This window comes from Carlito syrichta, unplaced genomic scaffold, assembly GCF_000164805.1.
Source record: "Carlito syrichta isolate Samal-C Ts95f unplaced genomic scaffold, Tarsius_syrichta-2.0.1 Scaffold316255, whole genome shotgun sequence".
Classification (NCBI taxonomy): Eukaryota; Metazoa; Chordata; class Mammalia; order Primates; family Tarsiidae; genus Carlito; species Carlito syrichta.
Genome location: NW_007260351.1, coordinates 263,376 through 289,928, shown reverse-complemented (window position 1 = coordinate 289,928; position 26,553 = coordinate 263,376). Strand labels below are relative to the sequence as shown.

Sequence of the window (26,553 nt, the reverse complement as noted above, 5' to 3'; positions counted from 1 at the left end):
TATTTTATGATTCAGTTATTGACTTGTTAATTGCTCCTTTTATGTCTACCCATCAGTAATATTTAAGCACCAGGAGAGCAAGGTTCTTTGCTATCTTGCTGAATGGTGCATCTCAAGCACCAAGAAAAGTGCCTGGAAGAGCAGGCATGAAATGTTTGTTGAAGGAATGGTTAAATTCTTCTTCTGTTTGGGGAAAAGGAAGCAGCAGATATAGTGCTTTACTTGCAACTAAATCTGTGCTTCAAAGTTTGTTTATTTTTTGTTTGTCCTTATGCTACCTGATTTAAAGACTATCATTGTTAATATAATGATCAGATCAGGAAACATATTTTTCAACCAAGTATACCAACACTTTTATGCATTGAGATGTATTCCATGATGTTCCATGTAACCCTTAACATTAGTGATAGAGTTCTATTAGTTAATGAATTATTTGTTGAATGGTAGTTGACAAGATGTGATAATTTTCATGGTGTTTTAATGGTGTTTCATGGTGTTTTAATTGTCTGTGCTTTCTAACTTTAAATATCTAATAAGTAGTTGACTTTGTTAAGACTTTAGTTCTAGTGCTCAACTTCTGTGAGAGTAAAAAGCAAAATTTAAAAAAAATTTTTTTCTCATAATTTTTAAAACAATTTAAAATTTGCATCTCTCTTTTTTTTTTTAGAAGTTCATGGTCAAACATAGGTCCATGAACATGTGGTTCTCCATAAAGTTTCAAATACAAATTGTCTGACCTAATATTTGCATTTAGCTATGAAGGAATGAGATTGAATTCCTCCAGTTTATATGTGTATTGAGATAAAGCCTGTGCCACCTTAGAAGGGGAAAGCCATTGATGGTTCTATGATACAGTGGGTCTTTCGCCAAATAGCGATGCTGATTATGAAAAAGCAATTACATAGGTTGGACTAGGGGAAATTGTAATTCCATATTAGCTGATACACCTTTCAAAAAGAGATTTATGACAGTGCTGTTATTTATCAAAATAATTTGAGTCCAGTTTTTCTATGAATAAAACAATGGTTTTAAAACTGTGAGCACTTTTTATAACTGTGTTTCAGAGCAAGTTATACATTGCCTATAGCATATGTGGCCCATATTTTTAATGATAATCTTAATTCTGAATATTTTTCAGCTCTATTTACAGAATAATTACTATTTATAGTTTAATTTTATTTTATTAATCTTTTTCTTTCACAATCTTTTTCATGTCAGATGTGCCAACATCTTACTAAGGTTTGAGGGAGGCCTGATTCACACATGCACATGAGAACCCAATTATCATGCTTATGAATTGCAAAAAGATCTACTTTTCTTTATTGATTATCTTGATTTATTTTAAGTTATTTTATTTTTTGTAGACACAGAGTCTTGCTGTGTTGTACAGGTTGGTCTCAAAATCCTGACCTCAAGCCATCCTCCCATCTCATTCTCCGAAAGTGCTGGGATAACAGGCATAAACCACCAGACCTGGACTTAATTTTCTTTAAGAGACAGTTAACTTGTGTTAATCCTGACTCATACGGATGCACTGTTTCATGGTTTTTTGTTTTTAATCTTTCTCTGTCTACCAGAACAATGTCCCTTATTCATGTGGAGTTAGTTATCACAGTGTGCATTTAAGAGAAATGCATATGTACACTCATTTGGTATAAGTAACTTTATATGTTAGCATTTCAATATTAATGGCACTGAGAAAACATGTCTTCTATAGAAATCGTTTTATCTAATTGCTTATAAATTGTTTTATTTGATGTTTATAAATGAGATATCTGTTCACATGCCTTTACCGTTACAGATTGAAAGACATGACAACTGTGCTTATGACTACCTAGAAGTTCGCGATGGAACCAGTGAAAATAGCCCTTTGATAGGGCGTTTCTGTGGTTATGATAAACCTGAAGATATAAGGTCTACCTCCAATACCTTGTGGATGAAGTTTGTATCTGATGGAACTGTGAATAAGGCAGGGTTTGCTGCTAACTTTTTTAAAGGTAATTTGAAATAATTTCCAGATGTGAGATTTTGTCAGGGGAAATATGGTGTTTAGCTACTGAAAGTTGAATTCTGAATAAGAATATTTTTGTAGGTTTTGATGGAAAAGTTTATTGATAAAATAATAGAGTTTGGATCTTTGTAGCAGAGTTTAGAACTTTGTATCCACTGTAATAACCTAACCTTTTATAAAATAGTCAAAATAGCAGAATCCTGAAAGGTATATACACTCTATGGCCACATAACCCTGAATACACCTGATCTTATCAGAAAGGAATATACAGACAGAAGGAAAGTGTTGCAATACAAATAATCAACAAGTGATTCATAATAGAATAAGGTTTACTGACATACAGTTTATCCATTTAATTCCAGGTTCCAGCATTTCTCCTTATAGAACAATGTTTCCCCACATTGGAAATAATTTATGGCCTCCTTAGCATAAATCTACAATTTTGATGTCAGAGTGTTCTGATATGTAAAAGCAATGTTCGAACACCCTGGGCAGTTACCAGTGTCTTTTTGATGAAGAATTATTACTGATAAGCTTAATTTTGAATTGAATAACTACATTTTAGTTTGTTTTCAATATCCCATATTTAGTGTATATTACTGAGGTAAAAAGAAAACTGCTTTAGTGCAAATAGTAACATTAAATATGCATTTAGAAAATTCATAGGCACTTACATTAAGTGTCATTGTAGAATAAAACTATACAATGGGGAAAAAAACCAAAATTTTTCTCTATACTAAGTTTTATGGGGTAAGTGAAATAGGGTAAGATAAAGAATTCAATGGTATGTCAAAATTTAGAGTGATATATATCCCTGTAACTATTTTGATAATTAATAGGATTACAGTGTATTGAATTTTCCTTGTGAGTTACTTTGGTATTTCACCACATGAACTGAAACACACATACACACAAAAACTTTGGCACTTTTACTACACATATTAGAAGTATCCATTGAAAGCTACATTTACATGTCTAAAATTTTCTGTATGTTTTATATTTCTTAGTAGAAGAAACATGCAATTAAGCCTCTTTTATGTGATACTTATATATTTAATTATCAAAATTGCTTAGTGTTTTGCTGGTTCATGATTTCTCCAGGGGATGTTTATTGTTTCTCAAAGCCACTTTCAGTTACTCCTGAAGAGTGAGATTATGGAGTACTCTGTCTATACGTTTTTAAAAATAGTATATATTTTTCTTATATATTTAATGTATATTTTTATGTTTTGATATACAATTATGTAGTATATATATTTATTAAAATGTGGGATTATTATATTTTCTGGACCCAAATGTCTACATTAAAAATACAGTGCTTTAAATTTAAAGAGGTCCAGTTCATTTCTAAGTCTCATAATTTTTAAAATTTATAGCCTTCCCAGTCTATTTATTAAATAATAACATTTCTTTGAAAGCATTTCAGGAGGTATATCCAGCAAACTATATAGTTAATCAGCAGGTGAAGCTATGTCTTTTTAGTAAGCATTTAAATTTTATTATGAAAAAGTTCTGGGCTTTAATACTCTTCATTTGACGTGCAATTCAGAAAAAAAGCACACACACTGTGCGAGATAAGGCCATCTTTAGCTGGCCCTGCTCCAGGTTTCCAGTCCACTTGGCTAAGCTCCTGTCTTCATAGGCTTTTGGAGCATGGGTTCTAGGAAGTCATCCCTCAGGCTCATATATTTTTCCTGCTCCTTTGTTGAAGCAATGAATCATCTCCGGTGTATTCCAAGTCATTACGTATCTTACTTTTAAAGAAGATTTACACTCTAGCATATAAAATCAAAACAACTGTTCTGTAACTATGGCCATTTTATAGAGGAAGACGAGTGTGCCAAGCCTGACCGTGGAGGCTGTGAGCAGCGATGTCTGAACACCCTGGGCAGTTACCAGTGCGCCTGCGAGCCTGGCTATGAGCTGGGTCCTGACAGGAGGAGCTGTGAAGGTATGGCTGCATTAGCATGGGCTCTCCTCCTTCTCAGCCCTCTCTTTCCTTCTCGTTTTCTCACTTGATCTCTCAGTCTCTCTCTGTCTCTTTTTTCTTTCCTTTTTCCCTATAGTTACTGCTTTCCCCAATTAGTAATGCTCAATTCACAGTCACAGCTGATGTGAAACCTTCTCTAGATTCTTGATATATAGTCAGTTCCTTCCTCCTTTAGTTTCCAGCCCACTGTTTCTATTTCTATCTAGATATTGACTTTTATCATCCATCCATCCATTCTCTATCATACCAGGCCACCATGTTTATATGCATTAACATCTTTATGTCTATTTCTGTCTCTAGCTAGATCTGGATTTTTATCCATCCATCCTTCATATATCCATCCATTCATCATACCAGGCCACCTTGTTTATATACATTAACATCTCTATATCTATTTCTGTCTCTGTCTCTATCTACATCTAGATTTTTACCCATCCACCCACCACCTCATCTGTTCATACATTCATTCATCATACAGGCCACCTTGTTTATACACATTAATGTCTCCATATATATTTCTGTCTCTGTCTCTATCTAGATCTAGATTTTTATTCATCCATCTATCCACCCCTCCATTCTCTGTCCATCCACCATATTCTATCTTTTTCTTAACAACATAGTATATGGGTACATCCCTTATTTTTTTGAGATGGAGTCTCATTCTGTCCCCCAGAGTGCAGTGGCATGCTTATGGCTACTGCAGCCTTGACCTGCTAGGCATGGGCAAACCTGCTGCCTCAGCCTTCCAAGTAGCTGGACCTATAGGCACGCACCACCATTCCCAGCTAATTTTTTCATTTATTGTAAAGATGAGATTTTTCTATGTTACTCATCCTAGTTTCAAGCTCCTGGGCTCAGGCAATCCTCTCAACTCAGCCTCCCAAAGTGCTGAGATTGCAGGCGTGAGCCACCATGCTCAGCCACATCCCTCTTATTAAACTGAGCAATTCTGAACTGGAGTCATCTTTTTTTTTTTTTTTGAGTTGGAGTCTCACTCTGTCGCCCAGACTGGAGTGCAGTGGCCGCTCCCGGCCACTGCAGCCTCGACTTGCTGGGCTCCGGTGATCCTTCCGCCTCAGCCTTCCAAGTAGCTGGAACTACAGGCGCACGCTACCACGCCCGGCTGATTTTTTGATTTATTGTAGAGATGAGGTCTCGCTGCCCAGGCGGGTCTCGAACCCGCGGGCTCAGGCAATTCACTCACCTCAGCCTCCCAAAGGTGCAGGATTACAGACTGAGCCACCAAGCCCGGCTCTGGAGTCATCTTTATATCTCTAGCATCTAGCACAGTCCGACATAAAGCAGGAGCTAAATATGTGTTTTGCAAGCAAATAATTTATTAAACAAAGACATTTTTATCATGGTCGTCTACCATTTCTCACTGTGTTCTAAGATGGGGTTTCTTGGATGGTGTTTTGTGAGCATTGCCTGTGACCACATCCTTCAGAACTTACAGCTGGCTCTCCCTGCCTCCACCCAAATACAGATCACGCCTTGACTACAGGCTAACTATATTGGCTGATACCCTTTTCTCCGACCTATTTCTCCTTTAGTTTTCTGTTAAAATTTCTGCCAAACTCATCTTCGTAGAACTTGCAGCTGTTTATGCATTTATTCATTGACTTTTGGTGTCTCCCACCAAAATGGTAGTCCTCTGAAAACATCTTGTTTCCTATTATCTGTAATAGGAGATGTAATAAATGGCAAAGGTGGCAAAAATTTTTTTCCTAATGAATGAACGCCACACCCCTGCTGACCTGTTCTTAAAGTTGGAGACTCCCTGTCTCTTAAAAGTTTGAAGTCTCCTATTTGGTTTCAGAAGTTGACATCCTACCTGTTAAACTACCAATCTTCTCCGCGTTCCAGAATCAAAATGTCAATAAAACTAGAATTTAAAAGGGAATTAAAACTGAGACTCGTTTTTAAAAATATCTCCCCCAACTTAGAAGTGATATAAAATGTAGCACAGCAGGGCTTCAAAACTATAAAACAACTCTTCATAAATGGGATTTGATGATTAAAATAATTGCATAAAGGCCACGAAACAGAGACTGCAGTTTCTAGATTTTGAAATCCAGAAGATGGCTGAAACGTAACATGGAGATGTTTGGGAATCAATGGAAAGGTGCTAAGAAGGGGGCGACTTATTAAAAGAACACATCTTTTCCTTTCTTTTCTTTTAGCTGCTTGCGGTGGCCTTCTTACCAAACTCAATGGCACCATCACCACCCCAGGCTGGCCCAAAGAATACCCTCCTAATAAAAACTGTGTGTGGCAAGTGGTTGCGCCCACCCAGTACAGAATTTCTATGAAGTTTGAGTTTTTTGAATTAGAAGGCAATGAAGTAAGTGAACAATAAATGTCATTTTTTTCTCATATTTTGGGAATTCCTGAAGCAAAACAGCAAACTAAAAAAAGGAAAATAAAAGAAGAATTTAATACTATAGATGTCATATTCTTTCTTTGTTCTGCTCATTTCTGCAACTGCTTATGATTCTTGTTGGCATGGGATGACATTGTAGACTGTTTCTGAAAGACTGAAAATTACCTAGAGGAAGATTATACTCAGCATATTTAATGTGCACCATTTTCTTGCTTTATTAAAGAACTATGGAATTTTTAGGGTCAGCTTCATGTCACATAGACTTTTCCAGAAAAAAATAAGCCAAAATCCATTGGCTGAGTGTAGCAAAATATCTGTTTGGGAGAACCTGGTCTATTTTACTTGTGGAAATGGGTATATTTTCATTATATAAAAGATTAATATTTGACCTCAATAAAAGATGCATTTAGCTGAAGCTCTCTTTCCTTTACAAAATATATAGTTCGCTGTACTAAAGGTACAGTTTTTATCAGATGACCACAGTTAAACAAGTGAAATCATTTATTTGAAAATTACTATCTGCTGTTATACACATACATCAAATTCAAATGAAATGCCAAACCTGAAATGAGAACTTTTAGGAAAGTGTTCTTTGTATGATTGGTAAATAGTTTAATTCCAGAGAAAAGGTTACAATCATTTGTTTAATCTTTTGCATTTTTTTCTAACTTCTTGTGCATTTTTTTCTCTGAGCAAGTTTTTCTGTGTTTAAAATGAATATAACTTAACACTTCTAAATGTAATAAAATTTACTTACAAAATAATTTTTTTTGTTGTATATCTATTGAACACTTGTGAAGAAGTGTGAGAATAGAAATATAATGTATTCATGCCATTGGGGCAGTTGTTGTTAGTATTTGTAGATTTTATGCCATAGCTTTGCTTTTGTGTATCTATCTTTGCTGCTTCTTTCCTTTTCTGTCTGCTTTTCCCTTAATTACCTTTTTTCCTCTTAATTCTACTTGTAGTAGCTTAGGCACCTATGTGATTCTTTTTAGTCTCTTGTGAATGACGTTAAGGTAAAAAGAGGTTGCTGGCTTGTATTTCTTTAAAGGAAATTAGAATCTGAAATGTGATGAACTTATAATTCAAAGAATTGTAGAATCTTAGAACTCAATGGGCCTTCTGAGGTTTCTTTATAACATCATGTGTACGTTTTATAATGGGAAAAACTGTAATTTATCTTTTTAACATACACATGAAACATCATTTGATATACATAAATTATCATTTTTAATAACTACTTCAAATTAGAGGAAGTACTGAAATGAATAAAATACTTTTTGTAATATTTAAAAAAAATCTTTTATAAGCTACACTTTTTGAAAATGGAAATTTCACGACCAACCCTGTGATTTGATATGAATTTCATGTCAAATAACTTATACTACCATAGTCTTTCCTAAAGCTATCAGTGTGCCAGGTGTGACATTTTGATTCATTAATTGATAGATGTTTCTGGGAAGGCTAGAGGTTTGTATTCAGGAGAAAGGAGGGCAGATGGTTTTATATAAATTAGGTGCTGTGTCCTGAAACCCTTATTCTCATAGGTTACCATTCATAGAAGGACTCCTTATAAACTTTGTCAATATTTCCCAGAATTCTTTAAGTTATTGTGACCACTATGTGGAAAGTTGTTACAGAATTCTGTGTATTTTCATGGTTTGATAGCTGCTTAAAATAAAAAGGCTGAGCAAAACCTTACTTAAAGAATAATGGGCTAAGTTTATAACATTGTTATTTTACTCATTTATATTGATGATATCCCAAAGAAAAGTCAGTGGAAAAATCTTTAGCCTTGGAAATACTCTTTTATACTGTGTTGGAGCCCTTTCTAAAGAGAAATCACAGTTGTAACAAAGTAGATAGAGAAGCTCTTTTATTTTCCCTAGCAGCATTATGCTTATTTATCACCTAATTAATATCACAAGAACCAGTAATTTGAGTTGACATATTTCAAAGTACAGATCATGCCACAGGGTTCAATCATATGCATTGTTAAACCTTGCTAATTACACATTTATGTAATAAGGTCTTTCATGCAAGATGTGTTCTTTAGAATGTGCCCTACTTGAACTTTGGAGAAGTGTGCAGTGGGAACATCTGTTAGGGGCCATAAAATTGCTTCAGAATACCTGGTATTCATTTAGCTTCTTCCATTTTGGTGTGGTTAGTAAGCTGCATACAAATCAGAATGAGCCTGCCTAGTTTTAGGATAGATCCCTGCTTCCATTCCACTGAATAGAACCCCTCTGTGTTTGCAATCCTACAGAGTCACTTCCCAGTATTCCTTTTAATAACTCTGAAAGGCAAGAGATTTTTTAATGATATACTAAGTCTCTGCCTTTCACTTTGAAAGTCACTAATGATGCTGTTCTGATGAGAGTGTCATGTTTTGGGGGGACAGCATTGGACTAAACCAGCTTCCATGGTGCCATCACCCCACTGTCTTGTATGGTCTGCATCATCTGGACAAGTTATAGAAAATTTCTGAACCTCAGTTTTCTCATCTCTGTAATGCTAGGTATTATTCTATTGTTAGTGGTGTTTACCTAGGCTAAATGTAGCTATTTCATGAAATTGTTATATTAAAAAGACAGCACATGACAAATACTTTCATGGTTCCTAGTGAAATATTTAAATAGCAAAAGCAAAAAGCACAGCAACTGTTACTCTTGTTATAACCATCAGCACCATCATCTCTACAAATATTCATCTCAGCTGTATTTTTGTGTGTGCTTGTGTATTTTGGTTTTGGGGTTTTTTTTTTAAAGATGTGTGCCGTTAATATACACAATTAGGCATATTCTCATATATAAAATTCCCAGAGATATTCAGAGCACAGTTCTTTTACCTTTCTTTTATGCTTTCTGCCTCATAGTGAATCCTTTTCTTGATTTTTTTAAAACTGTCTAGCTCCAATTTGACTACCACAGGAATAAAAGGGAAATACATAATACAGTTTTCAAAAGTAGATGTTACTTACCTGGTATTCACAAATCTGGTGAACATAACCATATTTTTTTCTAGGTTTGCAAATATGATTATGTGGAGGTCTGGAGTGGTCTTTCCTCAGAGTCTAAATTGCATGGCAAATTCTGTGGTGCAGAAGTGCCTGACGTGATCACCTCTCAGTTCAACAACATGAGAATTGAGTTCAAATCTGACAACACAGTGTCCAAGAAGGGCTTCAAAGCACATTTTTTCTCAGGTACAAGTATTCACACAATGTGTGTATATATTACAGACTTTCAGTGTATATTGGCTTACATTGTATGTTATCAGTTGTTCATAGTTTTCTGAAAATGTAACTTAGAAGTATGAAGAAGGATGACTGCCGTAGGTTCAATATTTTTTTAATTGACATTAGGATATTAATAATAGGGGTTTAATTGCCTTCAAACAATGAGTTCTTATATAAAATCTAATCTAAAGACTGGTACAGTTAGCACAAAAATAGTTATTCTGATATTTTCATACAGTGGCTTTACTCTTTCCAAGTGGATTGGAATAATGATATCAGACTTGAAAAACTGGCATATTTTTCAAAATAAATTTTCTTTGTTTTTGTAAAATGTGGTCTCATTTTAGCTATACTTTTTTATTCTTATTAACTAGCGACATGTTTATTCTTATTTTATTATATTTTCATTATTGTTAGGCTAATACTAAAATCATGCTTTGCCGCATCACTATAGAAATGATTATAGTAAGAAACAGATATATGGAAATTATAATTTTACTGAAGATAATATACTAGTAGATATATTTAATGGTGTATTGCTTCTGTGTTTAGAATTAAATGTTTAGCTTAACCAATTAGAAGTAAAATTTCTTTTTTAAAGAACTGAAATTTAATACAACTTCCCAAATTTTACAAAACTATATTAAAATTTAGATAAATGTTCTTATTTTCTAATCTCAGAATCATACTTTCATGCTTTATAAAAACATTATTCTGAAACTTTAAAAATAGATAAAATAGTAATAAAATGTAGTTTAATATTCTTTTCTGTCTTTGCAACTGGCAAGCAATTTAAAGCAACTGAATTCCAATTATGTTTTAATGTTAGGTGATTTGGATTGAGTTAACTCAAAGTTCATTTATTCTGGTCCCCATGTGTTTAAAATTAATGAGATTTACAATGTCCAGGGTTTGCTTGGGGTTTTCACTGTAATTGAAGTCAATGGTTCACAAGTTCCATTGAGTTCCAAGTCCTACACAATAGTGCCTCCAAAATATAGTGAATCTTGGCTTCCTAGTTATTATTCTCTTCTTTTCTCCCAGATTTAATTACCTTTTAAATACTCAGGTACTCATTTAAGACATTTTATTCAAAGCATAATTTTAATATCCTATTTTAGTGAAAGGAAGACTTCTTTAGACTTCACTATTTTATAAATATCATGATTTTACAAAGTTTAAGTGATCTAATGGTTAGGTAGAGACAAGGTTACTTAACCTTTGAGCCCTCTACATCTTTACTTTTTAAACTGAAATTATTAAGTGCATGAATTTTATTATAATAAAGTATTCAGGATTCTTTTTACATTACCTTAGCCATATATTTTATTTTAAAAATATTTTTTAAAAATACATGCTACAAGTGCTGACTACAAAATATAATTCAATTTAGTTACTCAGAAATTTTTAAATTTACTTTCTGATATTTTTGGTCAGACAAAACTTTCCAAATCATAAAGACAGATTATTTGTGTCTTTAGAAACAATGCTGTTGAAATGTACAATGTGCTTTTTTAATTCTTATAACACAAATATGAAGGCATATGCAAAGCATGCTGTTTTCCATCACAGATGTGTATACAGTCCTTATTCTTTTATCTCTATGCAGCTGTACTTTGTAAAATGAACGGAGTTCCTTGGTAACAATTGAGCCCATAAAAGCTATTACTATAGATCCTGTTCACAGGAAATCATCTGTTTTTAGCATTTATCAGTGCATGTAAATATATAAATATTATATATATGCAAATTACATGACAGTTTTTGACTTTAAAAGAGTCTAGCCTAGTTTGTTTGATGGAGTATAGGTAGTGAACTAAACTGAACAGTGAAGTTCAACAAGAAATTAAACCTCAGACTTTCATATTATATTATGTTCATTTATAGATATATATTTATAAATAAAAATATTTATCCGATAGATGAAGCAGCTGAAGAGTTAAGAAAGCAGCTCAGTGTCATTTAAGACTTTGTCTCAGTCCACACACCATTCTCTTAACCAGAAGAGATAACCATGACCTTTGCCAATGACATTAGTCATGTGTTACAGTCAACATCCTTATGACCTGAAGAACAACAGTGGACAGGATATACTTTTCACTTCTTTATTAGATTATTGTTTTGTAAAGTCTGGGAAAATTATCATTAAGTATCAACTTTCAGTGTTCTCTTTTTGATACGTTGAAAAGTCTTGGCAGTTTGTCAATTCATATTCAAAATAATGTGGCTTTGGATGAGTCATTAGATCTATTTCACATTTAATTTCCTGGGAGTTTCTGTTAGTGGGAAAGATATTTGATCAGGAAAGAGAAAGTAAAAACATTGTGCTTGTAATAAATTGTCATTTATCAAGAGATGGCAGAAATAAGGTTTTAGGTGACTAAGTGTCCAAATTATGATGTTCTTACAAAGTCACAATTTACAAAAATTATCCATTTTAATATTTTCCCATTGAAAATATTATTGTAGAATTCTAGTAATGCTATGAGTGTAATTGAATATAGCCATATGTTAAAAGTGAAATAATTCACTGTAACTCTGTATTAGAACTTAAATATGTAGATCATAGAAATGTTGTACTTCACAAACAAAATAGAAGGTTGATTGTCATAAACGCTTAAGAAAGAAATTGAGCTAGAAACAAATGTTATTATGATGCTTAATTTGTTTACCTCAGAAATGCCATAAAGAAATATGTCAAAATCTGTAAGAATTTCATTTTAATATGTTAGTGACAGGAATTTGGAGCAACTTAATGGGACAATAGGTAAATTGTAAATAAGGTATAGCAAGTACGCTTTGTGCATGCTTCCACACTATAAAGTTGGTTCAGTGATTCCAGAGTGAAAAAGTTGTATATGATAAAATATTAATGGAGATCTATGCATAAAATTGTCTATGCATGTGCATACAGCTAAGTATGTGGGCAGGAATACATGTGGAAATTGCTATACAAAAATAGAAGAGACCGGGCACAGTGACTCACACCTGTAATCCCAGGACTCTGGGAGACCAAGACAAGAGGATCACTTGAGCCTAAGAGCTCAAGATAAGCATAGGAAACATAGTGAGACCTCATCTCTACCTTCCCCCACTTCAAAAAAAAAAAATCAAAAAATTATCTGGCACATATTCGTAATCCCAGCTACTCAGAAGGCTGAGTTAGGAGCATCGCTTGAGCACAGAAGTTCAAGGCTGCAGTGAGCTGTTGGTGCCACTGCACTCCAGCCAGGGTGACAGAGTGAGTCCCTGTCTGAAAACAAAACAAAACAGTGCTTGTAATAAAGTGAAAAGATAGTGCAGTATGACTTTCTCCCATTTTTCTCAAAGAGTTTTTCACTGATTTAAATATAAACATAACCTTGAAAGAAAAACACTTATATTTTCATCTAGCTGTTAGCCAAAGTATTTCTAGTTTGCAAACATTCCCTGACAGATTTTGATCTTCTTTGCAAGTGAAAGAATTTTAAAATTCATATGTTTACTCATTAGTTAATAAATATCAATGCAAATGTGTTGAATTGAGTTACATTTCTATCTTATTATAGAGAATCTAAAATATGTTAATGTATTACATACATACATTAATCAAGAGATATTTTGTGAAGACTTAGTTATAAACGGTTGTTTATAGCCAGAGTTCTAAAAATTTTAGAGGTAGTTATGGCTTTATGAAAACTTAATGAGAAATATAATGTGTTCAGCTATAGTTTCCACATTTTTTCCCAAGAACTTCTAAGAATTTCCAAGGAATTCAATAATAGTAAAAACCAATATTAGATAATAAATAGTTCTATATTATTTGAAAAGGAAAGCTATTTCAAAATAAATTTCAACACACCATTATCTAATAAAATAATTACATGAGAGATTTTAGCTATTCTTGCACATAACCTCAGATTTTTAAATAAGCACTTTTTAGATTTAAGAAATGTAATTGAAAGGATATCTTCAAGAATTTATGAACAGAATAGCTAACATCAGTAATTTCTGTCACTTCCATGGTCATAAAATTAAGAAACTCTCATATAACTCTTCTGATTTAATAGCATAAATTAGTCATAAAATATGCCATAGCTTAAAAATTGGGAAGTTTTTGGATTTTATAGCAGAAAATTTATAAACTCCTCTATAAATATCAAAGTGTAATATACTGTGCTTATTCCAGAATATATTTATGGAGCAATGTAATTAAGTAATATTAAAGCAAATAAAGAAAGTAGGCTTATTAAAAAGAGACTATTTGGACATTATGTAGAATTGTGTGCCTGTTCTTTTTTAGCTAATTCAGATAGGCATTTTCTAGAAGATATGTAGTCTAATATTATATTACTGTTATTTCTTTCACTGAATGAGATTTGTTATTAGACTAACAATAATGATTTATATGATACTGTACTTGTGCACAAGTGTACACGTCTGCAGAGGTTTACTTAATTTGCAGTGGTGAAGCCAAGCTAACTGTACAGAACAAAATCATTTTTATTTAAATGGGTTCAACATAAAGGAAATATTAGTAGAACATTATATATATGAAAACAGTAACATTTGGGTATTTGATGTGCTTTTAAACATTTAATTAGAGCACTTATTATTTGGGAATGATGTAACAAATGACTGGGCAATGGGAATTGAGTGTAAACATTCTCCCTGCTTAGGCAACTCTGTCTTTATGAAAAGACTCAATGATGACTTCTGCAGTAACAAGGACAAGAATTTGAAGAATGAACCTTATTTAATAGCAGTCTTTCTCAGGGATACATTTGATGGATCTAACTATTACTGATAAGCCTAGTAACTTGTTCAGTGGCAGAAATGGAATAAAACTCATTTCCTGATTCCCATTTCATTTCTATCTGTAACAAATGTAGGAGTCACATAAAAGCATCGCAACCTTTCAAACTTTAAATTCAAGTGATTTCACCTGACATGCTCCACATTTTACCTTCTATTCACCGTGTCCTGATATTTCTTTATAAGTGTTGCTCTTGTCATTATTTCTTTCATGGAATGGCTGTTGATACTTGTAGATGAAATTCAACCTGACATTACTCTAACAAAACTTTAAATACCAGTGTAATTAATTACGAATAGTATCATGACTGCAACTTTCTTATGTGATGTTGAATGCTGCTTTTAGGTCATTATTAATGAAATTTTAACATTTGCATGGTTAGGGAAAGTGCAAATTGTCTCTGTTGTAGCTTTCAGAGTTTATTAGAGCTTTTTGGAAAGTGATTATTCACTTGGCAGTTTGTTTTGAGCCTGCGTGTGCCTTGTACACCATGGTGCATATGTCTTTGTATTTCAAACCTGAATGTTTAATTTGAGAATATCTGCTCATGTATGTTTCTGTTCTGTTGCATGGACCATTGACTTTTTTTCCTACAGATAAGGAAGCATTCTCCAAAGAGAAAATATTTATTTTTGAATCTTGCAAGAACTTGGTACAAGTTGCCCCTTCAGTTCCATACAATATGTATCATTCATAGGTTGATGGCCTCTGGTAGTCTCAGAGGAAGGCCACAGGCTTCCACTGGGAAAAGACCCTTTTCCCTAATGATGGACCCTTTCTTTCTCCTGTGTGGAGAAATGGAAAGTAGCTAAGTCCTTTCCAAAGAAGGGGAATAGTCTTCATCTGCAGAAAATAAATGTTTTTATTTCTCCTCAATAAAACATTTGTTTTTAGTTGTTTTTAGCACTAATACAAACTATTTTCTCTTTTTGTGTCTAGTATATGAAAATGCCAGAAAATTTCAAACTAATTTTTGATGGAATTCTCCATTATTAAACGTATCATGCAGACATTTTAGAAGTGTTTAAGGCTCTTTGTCCTCCTCCCTTTTGCCCTTCCTTGGATTTTCATTCTTTGTAACATAGAGTTTTTGCTCTAAGGGGAGAGAGAGAAAGTGGAAACATCAGTCAGTTATGTTTGCTAATTTCTCCTAGTGTAATGACGTATTATAAATAAAAAATCTAGATCATATTGCAGATTCATCTTTTACGAAGTTGCTATTTCTCGTCAGCATAAATAATACAAGATTGTATTCACTTTAATTAGAATAATTTATTAACTCCCATTCAAACAAGTAGTTTTAAAACAACCACACTATATTCACTGCTCCCAGAAAACCTAAAATATTGCTCAAAATACAGTCCAAAATACAAGATTTATTTTGGGTCTGCATGATGTAAAATATCCAAATAATTTGAAGTATTCCAATGATTTCTTGAAATTTCTTCTTTTCATATGACTGTCTGACACAAGGAAGTGTACATGCTACTTTTTTGGACATAATAACTTTCCTCTACTGCTTTTAGTTGCTATTTTGATTAGTCCAGTTTTCAATTTTAGCTAAAGTTGAGATTAACCCTAAAGAAGTGTATTCTAGCCGCCTAGCTGATAATGTTTAATTTTCATGTGACTTTGATTAAATTAGGTGATATCAGATGTAGGAATGAAGGCAGAAACACTGACAAACTGGGAAAGGAATTGAACAATAATGACTCTATAAGTCATAACTCTTCTTCCTCCCGCATTCTGCTATTCCCTTCCTACTTTTCTGACTTCTTCTCCTTTCTCTTCCTTTTCCTCCTTCCCTTTCACTTCTTTTTCGTCTTTCAAAATTATGTTGAAGTTATCATAACCATTTTTTTCAGCACAACAGAAATATGAAAACTTGGCTACAAAAAACTATTGAAATATAATTGGTGTACTTTCAGTTTTGTTTATCTTTGGTTACGATTACCCTATGTCAGTTTGTGGTCTATCAAATCTTGAACTGTACTTAGAACTCTAAGTAAGTGATTGACATTTTCACTAGAATAAAGTTTAGATGTCAGGAGTATTTTATGTTTGGGAATTCTGTTCATTGTAAAATGGTGACATTTAAATGTTCAACAGTAATGCATGTTCCATTGAATAATACATGTGTTCATGTTTATACTTGAATATTTTTGTGTCTCTCACGCATGGCAATCCAAACAGGTACCAGTGGAAGGATGATTCAGGCAGTCTCTGCCCCCACAGGCTGGTGTCTGAGCAGCTGGTCTGTTCATTGGTGAATTGTGCCTGTGAATTAATTTTCTTTAAGCTACTGTGTGAAAGTTGTGAGGCATCCAAACCACTCTCCAAAGCCTGACTGACCCCAGAGTACAAATAAAGTTCATTCTGTCAGGTCTTATTTTAAGTATACCAAACCATCATTATATGAACATTTTCACAGCAAATATGTGGCTATTTCAGACTTATCTGGCACCAGAATTTTTTAAATGCTTCTTTCCATTTAACAAAGTTGAAGTGTATTTCCACACTCACTCATGAGGAAGCATTTTTCCAAGGCTTCTTAAGTAAAGAGGCTCTGGAAAGTTATAGCAAAATAATGAATTAAAATAGTTTAGTGCTTAACTGTCTGAATTAGGAACTTCAGGCTACAGACACCATGGTGGTGGGAAGTATGGTTTACCATCCACCCATTCCGAGAGCCACTCGTATTTCATAAACTGTAACTCTCACTGCTGATACAGTTAACGGAATAGGATTTCAGGGAATGATAACATGCTCTCAAGTTAATTTTACAAAGCTGATTTTCTACTAACTTTTGATTTTTTATACGTTTTGGTGTTTGATATTCTTTGAGAGAATAACTTCCTTTATTCTGCTTCTTTTTGTTGTTTTTTGCTTAGTCTCCATAATGCTGAAAGAGTAATGAGAATGTCAGGCTAGGTAGAGAACACATAAATCACAAATACATTGTCGCCGATGTATTCTTTAAAGGCCATGAGACTGCCTGCACGTGCTTTGAATGTTCTCATGTTGCCAGTGCATGGGAGTCTCTTGTAAGCATGTGCTGAGTCATGAAGTTATGCTCCAAAACTGGAAAAATAGATGCATCTTTAAAAACTACTATCAGATTCTTTGGTAAAAACATCTTCTCAAACCTACTTCCATAGAGTGAATATTGACTTGCTAAAAAAAAGCAAAAATAGCAAACTTTTGGTGCCACCATGAGCTCACTAGTGCTCTCTAGAAAAGTCAGCTGAGAGTATATGTGACTGTAATTGACTTCCAATATGACTGTCATACGTCCTTCTGCTTGCTCTGTGTGGGAGTGATGAAAGTCTGAGTGACATCCCGTTAGGAATGTGTGTCAGAAGCAATCTGCCAGTTTTGACTCTACTGGACGAACCAGCCATGGAGTGACAGTTGAATGACATAGTGTGATGGCTGATTCTTCTTGCTGGATTGACTGCCTGTTAACCTAGTTTGGCTTTTCTCCCTATAGTAAATCTGTTGGCTGTTTCTTAAAGCTCATATTGCCTAGTCTAACCTTGACTTCACTTGTCGCGCACTGAAAGCCTTTTTAAGGGAATTACTTATTAATAAATTGATCTGCCAGAATAGATTTGTTTAAAATATAGAAATTGAGATTCTTCTTTAGAATAGTCTAATGATGCCTTTTTTCTGTCTTGCAATGTTATGAAATGTCCAGATTCATTAGTGCTAAGCATAACTGCAAAGTTAATGGGAAAAAATCAACTATAGTAGTTATGCTGAGTGATTTTTTTTTAAAGCAATTACAGACAAATATGGAACCTTGTTTATCCTCTGTCTATGCACCTTGGTTAATATATTGAAGGATTTCTCTCTACTTAAATATTGTTTCTTGCCTTCGTTTATACTATGCACAATTTTAAATTTATTTTTAAAAACTGATAACGTTTAAAATTAATATTTTATTTTTTGATAAAGCAGGATTTGTTGAGAGGACAGAAAAACTCCCACAGTGGGAGGGGACCCGAAGGGGTTACCCCAAGATTAATTTTTTAAAAGTCTGTTCATAGCCGGACTTGGTGGCTCAGCCTGTAATCCCACGCCTTTGGGAGGCTGAGGTGAGTGGATTGCCTGAGCTCGCGGGTTCGAGACCCGCCTGGGCAACTTGGCGAGACCTCATCTCTACAATAAATCAAAAAAAATCAGCCGGGCGTGGTAGCGTATGCCCGTAATTCTGGCTACTTGGAAGGCTGAGGTGGAAGGATCGCCGGAGCCCAGCAGATCGAGGCTGTGGTGGCTGGGAGTGGCCACTGCACTCCAGTCTGGGCGACAGAGTGAGACTCCAACTCAAAAAAATAAAATAAAATAAAAAATAAAAGTCTATTCATTTCCTCTTTCTTCTATTCACAATGTTAAGTTGGCATAGAAATGAAGGAAGATTAAAAGTTGTTACTGTAAGCGCAAATGGTCTTGGAAACTCAAACCAGGGTGCAAGGCTTCAAGCTAATCAAGGAAAGGGTAAAACAAAGACATTATGCATTTTTGTTTATTTTGGGAACAGGAAGAACTATGACTTAGTTTACCCTCTGCCAGTGTCAGCCACTATAAGTGACTCTTTGATATCTTTTGTTCTTAAAGTTACTTACTAAACCCTGGATTTATCTCTTTGCCAGACAAGGATGAATGCTCTAAGGATAATGGCGGGTGTCAGCACGAATGTGTGAACACTGTGGGCAGCTATATGTGTCAGTGCCGCAATGGATTTGTGCTGCACGAGAACAAGCATGACTGCAAGGAAGGTACTGAACGGGACATGCTTCTTGACAACATGCAGAATTTATGTGGTTTGGGTAAAGTACTGCTTTCAAGCAGTTAATCATCCCAATGAGGGGTTCATGGTTGGCTATTCAAGTGTCAAAAAAAAATTCTGTGTTATGTTCAAATATACAAGGCGCACACTGTTGAGTCTGCACTTCACACTTAGGTGGCATTAGAGTGGTTTTGTGTAGCAGACACAGAAGCTGCTATGATGCCATCTGTCAGGCAGAAAGCACCACATCATGCTTGGGTCTTAGTAGAACAGACCTTATAACACTGGCCATATTTAAACTTAGCTTCTGCTAAATGTTTTTCATTGGCTTTAATATCCCTCTTCAAAATATCTTGTATATAAACTACACGAGTGATGTCCCTTTAAATACATCAAACTCAAATGCCTACCAAAAGGAAGACATTTGAAAATGGTAGATTCTTTGTCCCTTTAAGTTTAAGTCATGGTTTTAGCCCCCAAAAAGCTTATTAGTAGAACAATAGTACCCGATCAGATTTTGGCTCCAAGGCTTTAGGAAATTCCAGGTTTTTTTTTTTTTTTAAACCAATGATCTTAATTTCCTCAGCCACTGTGAGCTAGATGGGAACAAGAAATAATTCATTTTTATTTCTTCCTTTGAGTCTCTGCGCTCAAATTTTCCACTTAAATTGAAGGTATTCCTGTTTTAAAAGGAGAATTACTAATGCAAATTGTGTAACTTTAGTCACCCATGTGCGTATGTTGGTGGGTACCTGGCTAGCACCCCAGTTGAATAATGACTCTGTGTGTTCACATTACAACAGTCGGGAGCATCCGGCATGGATCCTGGCTCCACTCAGTTCCCTTCAGTATGACCATAGGTTGGAGTGTTTTCTCTTTTTTCTTTGAGATGATGTTGTACAGAATTGTACACAAGCAGAATTTTTTCTGTCTTTACTTTTGAAAATTTGGTAAGATATGCCATTAAATCAAAAGGCTGGAAAATATGCCTAGTTTTTTTGGTGTTTTTTTTTTGTCCCAGAGATGGAACGTAATTCAGAAACAAAACAGCTTTTTCAGCTTTTACCTGGAACCCAAGGCTTTCAAGTAGCAAATATGTCTTTTTTCATTACAGAGGCTAATATTTTTAATAAATGACTTTGTAGGAAACGTTCTTTTAGTTATAATGACATCTAGGGACGCTTGCATGAAGTTCACTTCCACCGCCAGGACAGAGGCTGGATTTTTTTTGGCCTTTGCTACAGGATGTGCTCTTTGTACAGGTCAGCAGCGAACCTTAAGCCTCACCTCCAGCTATTTCGCAGACCCGACAGCCACCACATTCAGCAGGGCAAGGCAAAGACAGGAACACGGAATTTAGAGAACCCTTGTCACGACTGGCTGCATCCAAACTTCTGAGGCTATTCTCTTGCTATCATAATCCTAGATTGTTTGGCAGGAGCTGAATTTTACTTTTTACTTTTTTGTATCCCTTTACTGCAAATCCAGATCTCCCTACAGACACCTAGCACAGTTAGGACCAAGTGCAGCACGGTGGTTACTGTGAGGCTTGTAACCTTGTTGGGTGGGCCTGCAGTGTAACAGGCGTCATGTCCATATAGTAGAGAATTTCTCCAGATTGCTCAAATAACTTAATAAAATTATTGTATTTCACAATGGAATACATTTTAATATCCCAGTCCAAACCAAGATATATAGTGTGCAAAACAAATAATCCCAGTCTAAACCAGGATGTATAGTGCACAGTTTCATAAATTACATAGAATAAACACAGCCTAAGGGTATTACATTTTTTAAAAATCTAATATTAACAATGTGGAATGGTTTTGCAAAAAATAAGGTTAATTGTGAAAAAATTAAAAAAATTGAAGTATGCTCATCGCATGAGATATTCTTTGAAGTTAAATCAGAAGCTATCTCCAGGGCAGTAGCTCTTCACTTATTTTTTCCCTTAGCGCATCCTTTTGCTTTGATGAAATTAGGGGTAATTTATTTTAGTAGCTAAAATTATGATTTAGGCATTCAAGTGAGGGAGAGAGAAAATATAAATACATGACTCATAAAGTGCCTTAATGATGTTAATTATCTGTAAATGATATTTTAGTTAACAGAAGAAAAAGAATTGAAAATTGCATAGTCCAGTGATTTTTGTTTATGGAATTGCATTAAATAATTTGCACATACCCAGTGTTGATATTCTTACTTGTCAGTATATGTTGCTCTTCAGATCTAGCAGTTTAAAATAGGAGTTCGTTTTCTTTGAGGTGTTTCTCTGATTCATGGTAAACAATCTCCTGTAAGGCAGATGGCAAAGTTGTGTGATTATGCTCAGAGGCATGTTTCCCAAAATAGATGAAGAGATAGCAGACACCAGTACTGAAGAGCTAGTCTTCGGGACATCCCTCAACAGGGCCATAAGCAGATAGACTGCTGGCTTGCTGGCCTATCCTGGAATGGGTGTCCACAATGACTGATATTATGGTTCTTGGCACAGCTGAGTGTGAACAGAAGATCCACAGTCCCAGTGGCCTCATCAACAGTCCCAACTGGCCAGACAAGTACCCCAGCAGGAAGGAATGCACTTGGGAAATCAGCGCCACGCCCGGCCACCGAGTCAAATTAGTGAGTGAACACCGCTTTCTTCTTCCCATTAAGCTGACTGCCCGTGTCTTTTAGGGCTAGCGCTCAAAAATAATATGAATGTTTATTGAATTGAGTCAGCAGGCAGCTGGAAAAGATTTTCCTGCTTATACTAGACAAATCCTTTATTTCCTACAACAAGGTGACAGCCATGTTTTCTCCTCCAGGGTTTCTTATCCAGGATGCTTTAAAAAAAATTACCAAAGTTGTTGCAAAACAGTAGGCTCTGCTTCCTAATGTGTTACTAGCAGTGATGTTTCCAAATGTAGAAAATAAATGAAGGAACTAAAAAAAAAATCAAAAATTTAGAGAGAAAGCAGTAGAATAATGACTCACGCAAACACAGTGTAACGTGTTCTCCTGGCTGTGTCAGTTGTACATTCCACATAAACATAGTATACATGTTTTCCATAATAAAACGAATTTGCCCTGTGGCTTTCGGTGTATTATTTTTGCAAAATGAATTACCCTCTGTAGAGGGATACTGTTATCTTTAGACTTCACCCACATTTTACTCTGAATGAGTAATTCAAATATGAGTGCAATGTCTGTCGTCTTGCCTGTGTTCTCTAATCTTGCATTCTGGCCTGGTCACCTAATAGTAAATGTTAAGTTTCATTACAGACTACAGAGTACTTGAAGAGTATAATTAAAGAAATAAAATTTTAGGAATAAAGAAATTTTAGAAGCAGGAAAGAATGCTAGCAAGCAAGGCTCAGAACAGAGTTTAGAAGCACTATCAAAAAGAACAAAAAGTGTCTGAGGACTGAGACCACTAGTCCAAAGCAGCTCACTGGACCAAGTCATAAACTTTATTTTAAAATTCCCTGTTTTGACCCTTCCTTTATGGTAAACCATAAGAAAGGATCAACTTCACAACAAAATTATAAGACTATGTAAGCAAAAAGCCCAATGAAGATAGATGTTCAAAGTGCAGAAAGAAAATTGTCTTTGGCCATTTTTGTGTGAAAATTTTGACCAATTAAGTATTATACTGTATTATATACAGAATTATAAAAAATCAGAAACAGTTGCCAAGACAGTCATATTCCTAGTATGGAGTCCCTTCCAACAACCACATATGCAAGTGACTTTCCAGAGAGAGGTATCATTTCACTTCAGCCACTTTGTGGATGCTAGATGCTGACATGACAGCACCATAGGAACTCAGTTAAGTATATTTCAGTCCTGTCCAAGGTCCTGATTGAGAGGATCTCTCCCTGAACCTTTGGGGTGAAATGAAGAGGCTGCATTCCTTTGAGTTTCCTAAAGACATTTCTTTGTGTAGACCTAAATGTTTTCATGTATCGTGTTCCCTCTCTCTGAAGATCTTCTTTTTGCACTTTATATAGCATATGTACAGTAGCACTTCTGAAAGATATTTTCATTGCATAGAGAATTCTAGAATGTCAATTTTCTTTTTCTAAGGTCAAAATTTTGTCAGCAATCTGAATATAGTATATCCAGCTGTGTGTGTGCTTCTGTGTATATGTTTCTGTGATATTTATGCTTTTTAGAATTCTCTGAATGTCCTGCATCTGCATTGTGGTGACTGTCATTAATTTCTGAAAATTCTCAACCACTGTTTCTTCACACAGTTCTGCACCATTGTCTCTTTCCTTCTGGGATTCAAGTTATGTATGTACTAGGCTGTCTGAGATTATTTTACAAGCCCTGGGTGTTATGTTAAACTTTTGCCATTCTTTTTGAATTTAAGTTTGAGTAATTTTTATTGACTTGACTTCAGGTTCAATGATTATTTCTTTGGCTGTCTTGAATCTACTGATGAACTTGTCAGAAGCATTTCTTATCTTTCACTGTGTTTTCTTTATTTCTTGCATTTGCCTCACTATGATAGTTTCTATCTGTGTTAGTTTTTTTAAATTATTATTATTTTTTAATCAGTATTTTTTATTATGGTTTTGTGGGGTACAGTTAAGGGTTAGGTGTACAATTACGTTTCATTCAGGCACCCTGTTGATAAGAGGTGTTTTCCCATCCCCAGACAGATATTTGCTACTGTTAATCCCATCCCCCTCACCCCCCCATAGTTTCCCAGTACCATTAGTCATTTTCTTATAGTATTGCATTGGATGTTCAAGGTCCATTATATGAGTGAGAACATGTGATATTCGGATCTTTGTTTCTGTGAAAGGTCACTCAGTATTATAGACTCTAGTTCCATCCAGGTTGCTGCGAAATTCATGATTTTGTTCTTTTTTATGGCTGTGTAGTATTCCATTGTGTATATGTACCACATGTTTTTACTCCAGTCCTCTTTTGATGGGCAGCATGGTTGTTTCCAGGTTCTTGCTATTGTGAACAACGCTGCGATAAACATACGTGTGCAGGTATCTTTTTTATAGAGTGATTTGTGTTCTTCAGGGTATATTCCCAGTAGGGGAATTGCAGGGTCATATGGAAGGTCAATTTTTAGAGCTTTTAGGAATTGCCACACTGCTTTCCACAGAGGTTGCGCCAACAGTGTAGAAGTGTTCCCTTTTCACCACACCCTCTCCAGCAGTTGTTATTTTTTGAGTTGTTGATAATTGCCATTCTGACTGGAGTTAGGTGGTATCTCAGTGTGGTTTTGATTTGCATCTCCCTGATGATTAGTGAGGTTGAGCATTTCTTCATGTGTTTGTTGGCTGCTCAGATGTCTTCTTTTGTGAAGTGTCTGTTCATATCTTTTGCCCATTTTATAATGGGGTTGTTTGTTTTCTTCTTTTCAGTATGTTTCAGTTCCTTGTAGATCCAGGATGTTAAGCCTTTGTCAGATCTAGAGTTGGCAAATACTTTTTCCCAGTCTGTAGGCTGTCTCCCTGCTCTCTTGATGGTTTCTTTGGCTTTGCAGAAGCTTGTCAGTTTAATAAGGTCCCATTTGTCTATCTTCTCTCTTAAGTCCTGTAGGTTTCGGGTTTTGTACAGGAATTGGATGCCAGTTCCGATTTCCATGAGAGTATTTCCTTCCTTTTCTAAGGTTCTTATGGTTTGAGGTTTTACATTTAGGTCTCTGATCCATTTGGAGTTAACCTTTGTGCATGGAGATAGATAGGGGTCCTGTTTCAATCTTCTGCATGTGGTCAGCCAGTTTTCCCAGTGCCATTAACTGATTAGGTTCTCCTCTCCCAGTGGTTGTTGGTGGAGGCTTTGTCAAAGATGAGTTGGTTGAGAAATTGAGGTTTTGCTTCTGGAATCTCAATTCTGTTCCATTGATCTATATGCCTGTTCCTATACCAATACCAAGCTGTTTTGATGATTGTAGCTTTATAGTAAAGTTTGAAGTCTGGTATTGTGATACCACCTGCTTTGTTTTTTTTGCTGAGGATTGTTCTGGCTATTCTTGGACGTTTGTGTTTCCATATGAATTTCTGTGTTTTTTTTCTAGGTCTGAGAAGAATGTTGTTAGGTAAGATGGACATCTTCACAATGTTGATTCTTCCGATCCATGAGCATGGGATATTTTTCCACTTGTTCATGTCAGCTTTGATTTCGTTGAGCAGTGTTTTGTAATTTTCATTGTAAACGTCTCTGGTTAGGAAGATGCCAAGGTATTTCATTTTTTTGTGTGGCTATTGTGAAGGGAATTGTGTTTTTTATTTGGGTTTCTGTTTGTTTATTATTGGTGTAGAGAAATGCGATTGTCTTTTGTACATTTATTTTGTATCCTGAGACTTTGCCAAAGGCCTTTATCAATGTAAGGAGGCCTTTGACAGATTCTCTTGGGTTTTCAAGGTACACAATCATATCATCTGCATAGAGAGGTAACTTGACTTCCTCTTTTCCTATTTGAATACCTCTGATTGCCTCCTCTACTCTGATTGCTCTAGCCAGGACTTCCAATTTTATGTTGAACAGGAGGGGAGAGAGTGGGCATCCTTGTCTAGTTCCAGTTTTCAGGGGAATTGGTTCCAATTTTTGTCCATTTAGGAGTATGCTGGCTGTGGGTTTCTCGTAGATGGCTTTTACTATTTTGAGGTATGTTCCCTGTATACCTAGATGTTCAAGGGTTTATATCAAGAAGGGGTACTGGATTTTATCAAAAACTTTTTCTGCATCTAATGATATGATCATGTGGTTTTTGTTTTGACATCTGTTGATGTATTTAATTACATTTATGGTTTTATGAATGTTGAACCAGCCTTGCATCCCTGGAATGAAGCCTACTTGGTCATGGTGGATGATTTTTGAGATGTATTGCTGAATCCGGTTTGCTAGCATCTTGTTGAGAATTTTAGCATCTATGTTCATCAAAGATATTGGCCTGTAGTTCTCTTTCTTTGTTGGATCTTTACCTGGCTTAGGTATCAATGTGATATTGGCTTCCTAAAATGATTTGGGGCGAGTTCCATCATTTTCAATCGCCTGGGATACCTTCAGTAGAATTGGTATCAGCTCCTCCTTGAATGTCTTGTAGAATTCTGCTGGAAAGCCATCTGGACCAGGGCTTTTTTTGTAGGAAGTTTTCTTATTACGTAGTCGATTTCCTTGATTGTTATTGGTCTATTTAGGGTCTCAATTTCTTCTTCTTCCAACCTAGGTAGGTTGTGTGATGTCAGAAGGTCCTCCATTTCCTTATGGTTTTCAAGTTTGTTTCCATACAAGTGTACGTAGTAGTCTCTAATGATCTTTTGTATTTCTTCAGGGTCAGATGTGACTTCATCTTTTGTGTTTCTGATTGTGCTTATTTGGTTTTTTTCT

General features: G+C 35.1%; 1 protein-coding gene across 1 annotated transcript in view; it reads left to right on the top strand.

The window, feature by feature from the left end:
* TLL1 (tolloid like 1) overlaps nt 1–26,553 on the top strand; it is a 147,954-nt gene that overhangs the window by 91,537 nt on the left and 29,864 nt on the right. The window contains exons 13-18 of the mRNA XM_021706969.1: nt 1,802–1,997; nt 3,837–3,962; nt 6,185–6,345; nt 9,415–9,595; nt 19,076–19,201; nt 21,707–21,834. Coding sequence (XP_021562644.1) covers nt 1,802–1,997; nt 3,837–3,962; nt 6,185–6,345; nt 9,415–9,595; nt 19,076–19,201; nt 21,707–21,834 — 918 coding nt within the window. The remainder of the gene's footprint in view (nt 1–1,801; nt 1,998–3,836; nt 3,963–6,184; nt 6,346–9,414; nt 9,596–19,075; nt 19,202–21,706; nt 21,835–26,553) is intronic.